Source organism: Chelonus insularis, unplaced genomic scaffold (assembly GCF_013357705.1).
Source record: "Chelonus insularis isolate UGA/USDA-ARS -01 unplaced genomic scaffold, ASM1335770v1 scaffold_303_pilon, whole genome shotgun sequence".
Lineage (NCBI taxonomy): Eukaryota > Metazoa > Arthropoda > Insecta > Hymenoptera > Braconidae > Chelonus > Chelonus insularis.
This window is the reverse complement of record NW_023276792.1, coordinates 726,643-739,506: the sequence shown is the minus strand read 5'-3', so window position 1 is coordinate 739,506 and position 12,864 is coordinate 726,643. Positions and strand designations below refer to the sequence as shown.

The 12,864-nt window shown below is 30.4% G+C and overlaps 3 protein-coding genes across 5 annotated transcripts; 2 read left to right on the top strand and 1 right to left on the bottom strand.

Annotated features, from left to right (window-relative positions):
• Positions 1-134: 134 nt before the first annotated feature.
• On the top strand, positions 135-3,459 carry Mtmr6 (Myotubularin related protein 6). The gene is made up of 10 exons (XM_035094123.1): positions 135-440; positions 542-818; positions 904-1,184; positions 1,261-1,395; positions 1,466-1,598; positions 1,670-1,896; positions 1,980-2,230; positions 2,305-2,445; positions 2,523-2,919; positions 2,996-3,459. The coding sequence occupies exons 1-10, from the start codon at positions 408-410 to the stop codon at positions 3,134-3,136; spliced, it is 2,016 nt and encodes a 671-aa protein (XP_034950014.1). The 5' UTR covers positions 135-407; the 3' UTR covers positions 3,137-3,459.
• A 101-nt stretch (positions 3,460-3,560) lies between these two features.
• Cnx99A (Calnexin 99A) lies at positions 3,561-7,510 on the bottom strand. Of its 2 annotated transcripts, none has more exons than XM_035094125.1 (8): positions 7,375-7,510; positions 6,747-7,008; positions 6,375-6,670; positions 5,640-6,299; positions 5,423-5,563; positions 4,716-4,838; positions 4,471-4,632; positions 3,561-4,412 (listed from the first exon to the last, which is right to left on the bottom strand). In XM_035094125.1, exons 2-8 carry the CDS (start codon positions 6,997-6,999, stop codon positions 4,359-4,361), a joined length of 1,689 nt encoding a protein of 562 aa, XP_034950016.1. In that variant the 5' UTR covers positions 7,000-7,008; positions 7,375-7,510; the 3' UTR covers positions 3,561-4,358. The 2 variants fall into 2 exon arrangements, with proteins under 2 accessions (XP_034950016.1, XP_034950015.1); XM_035094124.1 differs by having other exon boundaries at positions 7,247-7,446.
• Positions 7,511-8,414: 904 nt separating this feature from the next.
• On the top strand, positions 8,415-12,769 carry SREBP (Sterol regulatory element binding protein). Of its 2 annotated transcripts, none has more exons than XM_035094121.1 (8): positions 8,415-8,697; positions 8,860-9,468; positions 9,557-9,776; positions 9,851-10,242; positions 10,328-11,263; positions 11,342-11,640; positions 11,886-12,041; positions 12,133-12,769. In XM_035094121.1, the coding sequence occupies exons 1-8, from the start codon at positions 8,598-8,600 to the stop codon at positions 12,484-12,486; spliced, it is 3,066 nt and encodes a 1,021-aa protein (XP_034950012.1). In that variant the 5' UTR covers positions 8,415-8,597; the 3' UTR covers positions 12,487-12,769. The 2 variants fall into 2 exon arrangements, with proteins under 2 accessions (XP_034950012.1, XP_034950011.1); XM_035094120.1 differs by having other exon boundaries at positions 8,417-8,697; positions 9,545-9,776.
• The last annotated feature ends 95 nt before the right edge of the window (positions 12,770-12,864 follow it).

The following is a 12,864-nucleotide window of genomic DNA, read 5'->3' as shown; positions in this document are numbered from 1 at the left end:
ATAGTGGCGCCCCACGTTGACAATTGACAGAAATTTGTAGTAATAATACTATCTCCTGTCACAAAAAATGTTACTTCTAAAATTCGTTGAACGTTTTCCTTATGATAATTAGCGCTGTCATCGAAATAGTTTGCGCTACCTTGCGCGACTGTCATCTGTCAATTTAATTGTTGAGTAGAAGAAAAGATATTTCTATTTATAATGTGCAATTTTTGATTAATTTATCTGATGATTACTAATAAATAAAACGACTCGTACCATGAGTCTAAATATACTTATGTTTCTACTTCAATTGTATAGAAATATAGTTTAATATCATTCTTAGTTTGATCATTTTATAACCTTTATCAGACGGAAACAGTATTTTCTAACGTATGTCAGTTATATTTATTTTTTAAAGTAACAAAATGAATGTTCCTGAGTTGATAAAGATTGGAAAGGTATGGAGTTTTCAGTTTTGTATTTAAATTACTATTACATAAATTTTATTTTTAAGAATATCTGATGTTTACGTTGATAATGAAAATATTTAAAACAATAGGTGGAAAATGTTAGAATGTTGGACAGATACAGCAATAAACATTCCATAGGATCACTATATTTAACTGTAACTCATCTGGTATTCATGGATTCAAATGGCAAGAAACAAATTTGGGTGCTCAACACCCATATAGCAAGTATTGAAAAACAACCTCTAACTACAGCAGGATCTCCCTTGCATATTAAATGCAAACATTTTTTAACAATGACATTTATTATTAATAAAGAAAGAGACTGCCATGATATATACCTTACATTAAGTAAACTATCGTCTCCAGGTAATTGGTCAAATATTTATCCTTATTTTAATAAATTAAGAGAAGTAATAATTAATGAATGTAAATAAATTCTTTTTCTTTCTAGTACGTACTGAAGACCTTTATTGTTTTTCACGATCAAATAAAGATATATCTTCGAAATACGATGGTTGGAGTTCGTTTGATATTCAACGAGAATTCCAACGACAGGGTTTGCCTAATGCTGAATGGGTCTTGTCTTATATTAATTCATCATATGAACTTTGTGATACTTACCCTAGATATTTGTATGTTCCTGCATCTTGTACAAATAATATTCTTGTCGGAAGCGCTAAGTTTCGTAGTAAAGGACGTCTACCAGTATTGACTTACATCCATTCTAATAAGGTTTTAAAATAGTTAAATTGTTGCTCTTTAAAATTATTAAGATTAGACAAATGTTTCTAAAAAAAATTATTATCAGGCAGCAATTTGTCGGTGTAGTCAACCCCTTTCCGGATTCAATGCTCGTTGTTTTGAAGATGAACAAATGCTATATCATATTCTTCGAACGAACCCAAATGGAAAATTTATGTATGTTGTAGATACACGACCAAGAGTAAGTAAATATATTTTGTTAATTTAAATTTATTGCATCACCAATTAATTGAACAATACATATATTTTAGATTAATGCTATGGCTAATAGAGCTGCCGGGAAAGGGTACGAAAATGAAAACTTTTATGACAATATAAAATTTCGTTTCTTCGGTATTGAAAATATTCATGTAATGAGAGCAAGTTTAAGTAAACTTATTGAATGTGAGTTAGAACATAACATAAAATGAAGATATTTTTTAAAATAATTTTGCAATAAAAATAATAAATTTTAGTGCAAAGAACTACATCAATGAGTGCTTTTTTGAATGGATTGGAGAACAGCGGATGGTTAAAACACATCCGGTCTATTTTGGAAACTGGGTGGTTTATTGCTAAAGCGGTGTCCTCAGGTATTACAGTAGTAGTACATTGTAGTGATGGATGGGATAGAACTGCTCAAGTTTGCTCTATAGCTGCTTTGCTGTTAGATCCATTTTATAGAACGATTCAAGGTTTTCAGGTGATCGAATTATTAATTACTGATTAATTTGACTTAAATATGTGCATTGTGTTCTAAATAAAGTATTGAATTTATTTTTATAGGCTTTAATAGAGAAAGATTGGCTGGCATTTGGACATAAATTTTCTGATCGATGTGGCCATGTAATAAATGATCCTAAAGAATTGGCACCGATATTTACTCAGTTTATTGATGCAACGTATCAATTGCTTCGACAATACCCATACATGTTTCAATTTAATGAAGCTTTTCTTTTAACTCTTCATGATCATGTACATAGCTGCAAACATGGCACATTCGTTGGCAATAACGAAAAAGAACGACAATTATTGCAGTAATAATAGCTTCAAAAATCTGAACATATGTCATTTATTGTAAATAAATTACATTAAATCGAATTTTTTACAGATTATCGGAAAAAACTGATTCTTTGTGGACGGACATAGCTAAAAATATTAATGAATATATAAATCCAGTATATGCCTGTAATAGATTTAAAGAAGAATGTAATAAAGTATTAGAGCCAAAGTTATCGCCTCAAAACATTGAGTAAGTTGATCATTATTTAATAAATAAATATTGAAGAATTATTATATGTATATATTATTGATCAATTTTGTATATAGGCTATGGCGAGGACTTTATTTTCGATTTGAAAACGGAATTCATGCGAGAGAAACAAGTGAAGACTTCTTGCTAACACTGCATGATCATACGTCTTCTTTAGAAGACCATGTCAAATTACTCATCAAGAGAGTCAATACATTAAGTCAATTGACGGAATCTATCACTGCTAAAAAAAAAAGCGATGAACCAAAGTATAAATATGATAATAAATTTAGTGATGATACGATTTCGGAAAAAATAATTGAAAAATCGATGGAAGAAGAAGATAAAGCTAAGACGAAAGCACTGATAAATCAAATAGAGACTGAATTAAAAAGTGTAGCGCTTGATTGGAAATCAAGCAATAAAGTCAAAGAATGTTTGTGTTCTCTTAGATTTGATGCCTTTAATAAGAAGGTAACTATTGAAAACAATTTATTTAGGTAGAAAATATTTTTACAATTGTTTTATTCATATAAATAACTTTTTGCAGAATCGTTGTTGGTCTTGTGGCAATGTTTACTGTACAAGATGTATGTCTGAATTTCGAAGTTCATTACCTGGACATTTATCTCAACGTACAGTTCCAACGTGCATATCTTGTTCACAAAGCTCGCCGCTCTCTTTAACTTAAAAGATAGCGATGACTATAAAATGATGCTTTGGATGCTTTTAATTAAAACAAATTCGATTTGCATAATAAATTTAAGTCTTATATGAAATATTTAATATAAAAATGTCACTCGTTTTCATGAATCTATAATCAATCGAAATTATTGACAGAATTATTTTAAAGAAAGAAATTATTATATGGTCTCTATTTTTATTTTTCAATATTATATTTTAACATTATTGAAATATTATTATTGGAAAAATGATGACCAATATAATTATGTATAAAATATTTTACAAGATAGTGAATTTTATGACAGATATATCAAAATCATGTTAATTAGAAATGAGACCATTAAAATAATATTCAAATAAAATTGTAAATTATTTATTTTAAAGTCTATTGATAATTTTAAATTGAAAAGAATAAATGATAAATAGACATGTTCTAATAAAATTTTATACACCAATTTTTTTATTGTTTTAACTCTAGCACTGAGTTTGTGTGCTCAACATTATATTGCAACCTCCAATTGTTTAATATTTATCAATGCTATAACAATGTGTTACATTTTTTGGATTTTTTTTTATTAAATATAGTAAAAATGAAAAAAAAACAAACATGAATATTAAACGCAATCCACAAACAAAAGGAAATTTAATTTATAGTCATAAAAACGATAATCAATAATATAATTTATAAAGGAATATGTACTAAATTTAAGTTATAAGTGAACAAACAATTAAAAATCTTATTCATTAAATATTCATGCACATAAGGCAAGGATTAGATTTGTTAATGAATGTGAACACGATATTATTGGATCAAGATAAATGAAATGACGACTGTGTGTCTTTAAACTACATTACATGTAAAATACTTTGAGATATCGTTGAAATTATGTCATCTCTTTGACTTATACTCCACGCATTTTTTTATCAAATAAGTTAATACAGATAATTTTTGTTTATCAAAAAACCAATAAGTGAGTATAACTAATGCATACATAATTAAAGTATTCGCGTTAGGTATCAAAGAACGATTTGGTTAAATGCAAACTTGATTATTCTTACTTTCATCTATTATACTAGTTAATAATGAAATTTCACATAATTATTATCAAATGGTCTTGCAATATCATATCATTCAATATGACATGTGGGTTGTGGAATGTGAGTATATTACATAAAATTCGATGGTAATTTATTTAATTTTCGTTTATATGTTACTTAGTTTTTCATTATTATTCTTTATTTGGCTTTCTTTGACGTGGAGCATCTCCATCCTCATGTGTTTCCTAATAAATTAAATTTTTGATAGTTATTGATATTTTTAATTAGATCAGTATAAATTACCTTGTCATCTTCTACGACATCATCAGTCTCACTAATGATGGGATCATCATCACCGTCAACAGACTCCATTTGATTTGGTTCAATACCATCACTTTCTGGTGTTTCATTTAATTCTTCATTAGGAATTATACGCTCATTTTCTTCGGACTTATCTGGTTTCTCCTGTTATTAGCAATTAGTAAAATTAGTATTTATTGAAATTTTCGTAAAAAACTTACAGTTATTGTTTGCTACTATTTAAATACCTGGGACGTGAAACAGCAACAATACATAATAAGTATTACAGGTAGGCCAACGACTAGTATATATACAGCCCAAATCCATGGGTTTTCGCTCGTAAAGTCTACGAATTTGCGCCACACACTCCACTAAGATTGGAAAATAATAAATCTACATTAAATAGCTCAATACTTTCTACAAGGATTATTGTGATTTAAGTATGTTCATAAAATATATAGCATAAGTAAGAACTAGGCAATCTCTATTTTTTTAGAGCAAAAAGAGACTTATGGATGGTTTAAATATAGATTCAGTGTCTTTCTCACTTATTTTTAAAAAATTATGAGAGCACACTTTGCCTCCGAAAATACAAAGATGTCTAACTCTAATATGAATAATTAATAAAGGTAATAAAAGCATTAAATTACTGGTGCATCAACAATAAATATAGCCTCATAATTTTAAGGGCCATTTAGTTTCGTGTACCTCCTTGGATCGTCTGTACAAATACCAAACGTATATTGTAATAGGTATGGTACAATAAACGAAATACAGTGCCCACCAACCGGGCTTATAATTCATTGAGCGCATCATTCGACCCCAAAGACTCGCCTGAGTACCCGCATTATATAAATTTGACACAATTTTAAAAAAAATCATTCATCGAAAAATTTAAAATCGTTCTAAGAAAATTGATTATATTAAGAAAAATGGGATAAAAAAAAGAACTTACACTTTCTTGAGCTATTTTTTGACGATGAATTTCAAATGTATCATCGGCCCACTGCTTAGCTACATCTTCATCGTCTGTGATAATTAAATTATCGAAATAAATATCCGGTGACATCGACCATAGTTCAAATCCAATTGCGTGCTATTTAGAATACAATTTATCAATTTAAATTTCGATTTAGATAAATTAAAAACTATGGTGGATAAAAATAACTTACAATTGGCATCATATTGAAAGGATGTTCATCATTAAAATAATTAGGATTATGAATGAGCCTTGGCTTCCACTTTCCTTTGTAATTAGGATTATCAATTAAAGGTGGTAACCATTTGCCCTTAAATCTGGGATTTTTCTTCATTTTTTGTTTGTATGGGCCACACCCTGGTGCATCTTCGCATTTCGGATTTGGAAGTTCAGGTGGTTCCCATTCTCCATCCATGTCTACATCCCAGTCGTCAGGCTTGACTGCATCTGGGTTGGGAATTGTTGGTGGTTCATCTTCAAGCCAACCAACTGGCATCATGTCATCTTCATCAACTATTTGAGCTGGTGCATCTTCATCCCAATCTTCAGGTTTAACAGCTGTTGGGTCTGGAATTTTTTCTCTTTCATCCCAGTCTTCAGGTCTTATGTCATTTGGATCTTCTATTTCCAATGGAGGATTCACAGGCGGAGTAAAATCATCGAGCAGTGAACCATCATTCACAACTTTATTGTCGATTTTAATTTGGAACGTATTATCAGGACGTATAATAAGGGTATAAAGATGTGGGATTTTGTCTTTAAAGAAATCTTCAAGACGTTCTTTTGGCTTTTTACAATGCTTTTCCTCTATGCTTCCATTCATAGGATTTTTATGTCTGAAGATAAAATGAAGCTAAAATAAAATAAAATTATCAAAATAGTTAAATCAAGATATCCGTTATATTGATTTTAATTATCTGTTATTTACCTTGTGATCATTTCCACACTTATCAGGTCCAAACATGATAGTATATGGTGTTTTATCATGAAATTTCTTCAAATCCATATGCTGGGGATCCTGAGTAAGTAACTTTAAATAAGCTCCTCCACATTCCTGTCCGTCCTGAAAGTTAACTTCGTATTGAACAATAAGAGGCTTGTCATCGAATTTGAATGGTTTGTTTAAACGAGCGGAAATAGCTGCATGTCTTGCTTTACTTTTCAACACCAATCCTAGATCCCCTTCTTGAGCATTTCTCGATGCCTGTTCAACAGACCAGATACCTACGTATTGAAAATAATTGATTATTTGTATTATAAACATGTTTAAATGAATTTTTATGTTAGAAAAAATTAATACCATCATATTTAGCGATATCTTCATCGATTCCCTCTTTCTTCGCTTCAGATTGGATCCAAACTGTTTTAAATTTCTCTGGATCGTCAAAATTTTCAGCCAAATAGGCAAACCCAGAAACTATGGGACTTGTGTAAATATTTTTTGGGTCATCATCACTAAAATCTTGGTCATGTACATGACCTTGTTGTGCTCCACTGCGAGTTATAAGAATACTGAGGAGTAGCACCAATGTGCAGCCTTTTATTCTCGCCATTAGTTGTATCTAAAAAAATTAAAATAAAAATTATATAAGTCTATAATTGATTTTGTTTTTCAAAATTTTAAAATAAAGAATAGATATAATAAAATTTAAATTTTTACTCAATGATGAAATAGTATAGATAATTTACAAACAAAAACGAACTACATATTAATGTCTATGATGCTTATTGAAAAAATGTTCACACAATTATTTAATAAGATATTTTTATTGAGGATATTTTTTTTAAAATATAGCTTACCGATTTATTAAATTGTTTCTTAAAATTCACTAAATTCTAATTGAAGTGTACCAAAGCATACTTTATACACACCAATAAAATCAAGTATTTATTCAACTAACTTAATAATTATAATTTAATCTATTTACACGTAAGTTCCTTTTGCTTTCATGTGTTCGGAAAACCCATCGATCACCGGAAGAGCCGAAAAGTTTTGAAATGTCTAGATAAGATTTGATGCTCCGAAAAATATTTTCCTGCTGCCATGCCACCTATAAATTTTTTGTGAAAAACAACAAATCAACTTCCTATATTAAAAAAGAAAATGCTATAATCAATGATATAGTATAGTTCAGCATTTTGAAAATTTGACACACGTTTAGTGATGTGAAATGACCGTCAATTTTTGAAACGATCAGGTCACGAAATTTTCGATCGTCAGTGACCGTCAATTGACGTCATTTTTTAGTGTAAGGTTACACCATCAGAGGTCGCAAATATAAATAAAATAGCGCTAAAATTTGAAAATACGAAACGTTACAGTTTAGAATATCTATGGATAATTGACCAGTTAAACGATAAATAATTAATAATAAACAAAATTTTAAAAGTGAAAAACTGAATTAAGACTTTGGAAATAAAAAAAACCAATAAAATAATTTTAAGCCTCTACTTAGTTGTCAGTATGAAAGTCAGACCAGCTTCGATCAGCTTTTGGTCAGCCAAAATCCAATGGTCATTTTTTTCCATCGGTCACATGACGGTCACATTTTTCGTTCACATCACTACACACGTTCTCCATTTTTCATCTAATAATTAAACAAAAATACATAAACATTTTATCTTTAATAATCTCCTATTCATATTTATTTCTGACAGAAAATGGCGAACCAATAAAAAATTGTTACAGCATGTCACATGGTTTTATGTCGAGGAAGTTTATTTGTAATATTGTTCGTAAAGACATAAAATTCGGAGTATTTGGCTTTTGAACATAGTTTTATAAAATCTACATCTAATAATGATTCTTCTTAATAATCGCTGAAATATTATTAATATATTATTTTCAATATCATTGAGTATTTTTTACTTAATAAAAATTTCTTTTAATTATTAAAGGATAAAATAAGTTTCGAATTTACGCATGTAGACTATGGTGTACATTTTAATAGCTTGAGGAACGCATCGTGACGTAATATCGTCCGATCAGCATGTTCACGACGATTGGCTGTCGCTGAGGTCGGATGATCATTTGTAATTTTTTTCAGTATTACACACATTGCGTTTGATAGATGATATGTATCATTTATGTGTGATATTAAATTATAAATCTATGTGAATAAATAATCTTTAATATAATAATTATTCAAAAATGGCAAATTCTGGTGGGTGGACACCCCTTCAAGAAAATGAATTCCCAAATTTTCCTGCCGGTGACAGTTTCAATTTGAATGAAATGACTGGGTTTGATGGTACGTATTTAGCAATTAGGTTGAAAGTTTTTATTTTTTGTAATATTTAAATAATCCTACTCCAAAAGTTTGTTGAATATCTTTAGAATATTTAATCAATTTAATTATCCGATGTGGGATAAACGTTCAATACTCATACCGGTTTCTACATTGATTGTTTAGATCTATTGAAGAACTGTGAAAGTGAATTAATGAAAAATGAAAATCTCTTCAGTGACGAGACTTTTTTATCTGATTTGGACGAACCGATAGCTATGGAAAATGATCAGTTTAATTTTCTTAATATGAACATTGATGATAACTTCAAAGATCCAAATACTTTGGACAAATTAGTACAACCAGATGTGATAATAATGTCTGACAGTACTGCAGAACAATCTCAACAACCACCTCAACAGCAGCATTCACAGCCAAAACAACAGCAACAACCACCACAACAGCCGCATCAACAACGATCTAAAGCTTCTAATATTTCATTAGAATCAACGCAAATTCCTTGTCAACCAAGAAAATTATCAGCCACACAATCAACGCCAACAGTGTTTACATCACAATATACAATTCCACAAAATGTCAATTTCACTCTGCAATCACCTGTTGTCACGTTAGCACCTGTCACGGCGAATCAACGACAGCTTTTATTACCAGCGAAGTTAATTAAATCTGAATCTCTTGTTTATCCTAGAGTATCGCAAGCAACAACATCTACTCCTGTACAGCATCAAATTCATACTTTAGTCAATACAGTGAATGGGACTGTTTTAGCTACTGGTAATTGATACACATTATATATTTACTAATTTTATTGGAAATTAAATCAATTAACTTAACAATGATTTTTGAAAAGGGATTCCTGTAGTTTTGGACACAGATAAAGTACAAATTAATCGCGTGAATGCTGTTCCTTCAATTGGTGTTCCAAAAGTGAGAGAAGTGAAACGTAGTGCGCATAATGCTATTGAACGACGGTATAGAACGTCTATTAATGATAAAATAATAGAGTTGAAGAATATAATTGTTGGTGTTGATGCTAAACTTAATAAATCGGCGATATTACGAAAAACTATTGATTACATAAGGTAAAATTTTGGTGATCAATATTATTTATGTTAATATTAGAAGCATTCTATTGAATAATCTTTCATTATTACAGATTTTTACAAAACTCTAATGCAAAACTCAAAGCAGAAAATATGTCATTAAAAATGGCAGCACAAAGACAAAATCTCAGAGATCTTTTATCATGTGGGGATCTTACACCTCCACGGTCAGATACAAGCGAGCCATCTCTATCTCCAGCTCCTGCGCCGCTCTCACCAGCTTCTCCATTATCTATTAAAGACGAACCTGACAATTTTCTCCAACAAAATTCTCAACGTGTAGCGGTTAGTGGCCTACGTGACCACACCAGACTCACTCTTTGTGCATTTCTCTTTATGTTCCTTGCCTTCAATCCTCTAGGGATTGTTGTAAATACTGTTGGAAATACTAATAGTGATTACGGGGAAACTAAATTTGATGGAAGAACTATTTTGATACATGAAGGTAATATTCAATTCTAAAATTTTCAATTCCTTGTATTCGTTATCATAATTATTTCGAAAAAGTGATACTAATTTTTTGTTTATAGTAAATCAAGACGAGATGCAATCAAGAGTATGGAACAGTGTAATTCTTTGGATTATAAATGTATTACTTTTAGTAGGTGGTTTATGTCGACTGCTTCTTTACGGTGATCCGGTGATTTCAACTGACAGTAAAATCTTCTTAGAACTTCGTCGTTGGCGTCATCAAGCAGAATTCAATATGTCATTAAACAATGCTGATAAAGCTAATGCAGATTTACAAAAATGCCTTGGCTATTTTAATCGTACAGTTCCATCGTCAAGAATAGAAATTGCTTTAGCAACACTCTGGCAAGTTATTCGGCAAATTTTACATAAACTTTGGATCGGAAAGTGGGTTTTATTTGTTGGAAAATGGCTATCACAGAAATTTGAGAGACAAGAAGCTGAAACTTCTGCAATGGAACTATCAATGGTTTATCAAAGAATTTTATGTCTTCGTCTCTCTCAAGGATCTACCAATGCAACACTTTTCTTGGCGCTTTCTTCAGTAAATTATGCAGAAGCTGCTGGGAATAGTATTCCTAAAATATCACTTGTGGAAATTTATATTAATGCAGCTCTCTGTTTCAAGCAATCTCTGTTTCCGTTTATTCATAAATATTATCTTGGTAAAGCAAGATCAGTGCTCTCTACTTGTGTTGTCCCACCTAAATTAAAGTGGATTACTACTTCTGAAGGTGCCAAGTTTTTAAATTCTCACAAATGGAACTATGGAGATTGTACAAATAATGAATTCACTTCACAAAATACTAAAACTGATCCACTTTCTCATACTGCAAGAGCGTATAGAGAACATCTTATCGGTCAATGTTTGAAACTTCTTGCTGGAACTATTGGTGATTCACATGCTTCTACAATCTTAGATCTTGCAAAAAGTATCATTGCTTCTGCTGAAGTTAATAGTGGTTTTGTTAGTAGTGAAAACATTACAATTCAAGGTATAAATAATAATCATTTTTTGTTGGTTTACGGATTTAAAAAAAAATTTAATGGTAAATTGTTTTATTGATTTGTAGAAATTGAAGACGTTATTGGTTTTTGGTGGGGCTCAGTGTTCTGTGCTGCAGCAAGTTGGAGATTAGGAGAAGATACGTCAGCTTGGACAGTAATAGAAACTAAATTTCCATACGACAAAAATTATGACGATGCAACATCTAATAAAAATCCACTACCTTATGCAGTGCTTTGTGTTCTTCAAGCTGCTAGACGTCCAACGAATAGATCATCAATTCGTTTTATTGATCAAGCAGGAAAATACTTAGAAGACTCTATGGTTTATTATCACTGTAAACAACAATCTTCGCATAATGTACAGGTATTTTTTTAGCCATAATTGTCAACTTTGTAAACTTCATGAGCACTTGGTTCAAGTATTATATTTGCCTGTTACGAGCGTGCATTGTAGTTGCATTGCATGCTTTTCAACTGTGCAATACTTCTACAGTGCAACTCTTGTGACTGGAAGTAGCAACAAATGTTGCAATAAATTTTGAAAACTAATAAAAAAATTTATGGAGTTAAATATTATTTTTAAATTATAAATTTCACCATGCATTATAGTTAGTTCAGCTGTGGCTTTGTGATTGGTTGTTAGAACTACGAACCAATTTATGGCAAGAATTAGATGGCAATTCTGGACAGCCAATAACTAATGCTTTTCTGGCTGGTTTTCAACATGATTTAGCACGTTTGAGACAATTGAGTCAATATATTCCGGTAACTAGTCATATTTTGATTAATAAAAGGTTATCTTTAATTTTGAGTAAGTTTTTCAATTATCTTTTAAATTAATTCTATCAATTTACAGTCCGTGCTACCGAGAATATTTTTGTATGAAGCAACAGCACGAATAATGGTTGGAGCAACTCCAGTAAAAACTCAAATACTTTTAGACCGGAGTTTACATCAAAAAAATTCTCGTTCTTCTATAATATGCGGTAAAGATCGATCTCAAGAAGTTGGTGGTGGTGAACGAGAGCACGCAGCGGCTCTTTGTCTTGCATGCCGTCACTTACCTGTACTCTTATTAGCATCTCCTGGTGAGCGTGCTGGAATGCTAGCTGAAGCTGCTAAAACTCTTGAAAAAATTGGTGACCGAAAAAAATTACAAGAATGCTATGAATTAATGCGTCAACTTGGCCCAGCAATTTCCGTTAATTAATTTATTAATTATATCATTTTGTATTTTTATTCCCTGTAATATATTCTATAATCTTCACTTCATCATTGTACATAAACATACTCTCAAAACTTAACAGTGTAAAGAGTAAATTAGAATAGTTATCAAAAGATGAGTATTGCATTTCGAGTGTAAATTTTATTTTTTCAGTAAATAAATATTTTCCATTGGATTTTATAATTATACTAATACTCTATACATAATTTGTATGAATACTTACTGTTGTATTGTAATTTTATTCAATTAATAAATACATAGAATTATATATTTTTATGAATTAAAATTTTGAATTTACTCATGATTATTTGGTATATTATTATCAAATATTTTAAAAATTGTAATTAAAATATCTGAATGTAA

Excerpts from the sequence above, each read along its gene's own strand:
- Mtmr6 (XM_035094123.1), top strand. The coding sequence starts at position 408 with ATGAATGTTCCTGAGTTGATAAAGATTGGAAAG. Across the intron at positions 1,185-1,260 it reads CTTACATCCATTCTAATAAG|GCAGCAATTTGTCGGTGTAG; the intron begins GTTTTAAAATAG and ends AATTATTATCAG. Across the intron at positions 1,599-1,669 it reads TTTAAGTAAACTTATTGAAT|TGCAAAGAACTACATCAATG; the intron begins GTGAGTTAGAAC and ends AATAAATTTTAG.
- Cnx99A (XM_035094125.1), bottom strand. The coding sequence starts at position 6,999 with ATGGCGAGAATAAAAGGCTGCACATTGGTGCTACTCCTCAGTATTCTT. Across the intron at positions 6,671-6,746 it reads AGATATCGCTAAATATGATG|GTATCTGGTCTGTTGAACAG; the intron begins GTATTAATTTTT and ends TTCAATACGTAG. Across the intron at positions 6,300-6,374 it reads AGTGTGGAAATGATCACAAG|CTTCATTTTATCTTCAGACA; the intron begins GTAAATAACAGA and ends ATTTTATTTTAG.
- SREBP (XM_035094120.1), top strand. The coding sequence starts at position 8,598 with ATGGCAAATTCTGGTGGGTGGACACCCCTTCAAGAAAATGAATTCCCA. Across the intron at positions 9,469-9,544 it reads TGGGACTGTTTTAGCTACTG|GGATTCCTGTAGTTTTGGAC; the intron begins GTAATTGATACA and ends ATTTTTGAAAAG. Across the intron at positions 9,777-9,850 it reads AAAACTATTGATTACATAAG|ATTTTTACAAAACTCTAATG; the intron begins GTAAAATTTTGG and ends TCATTATTACAG.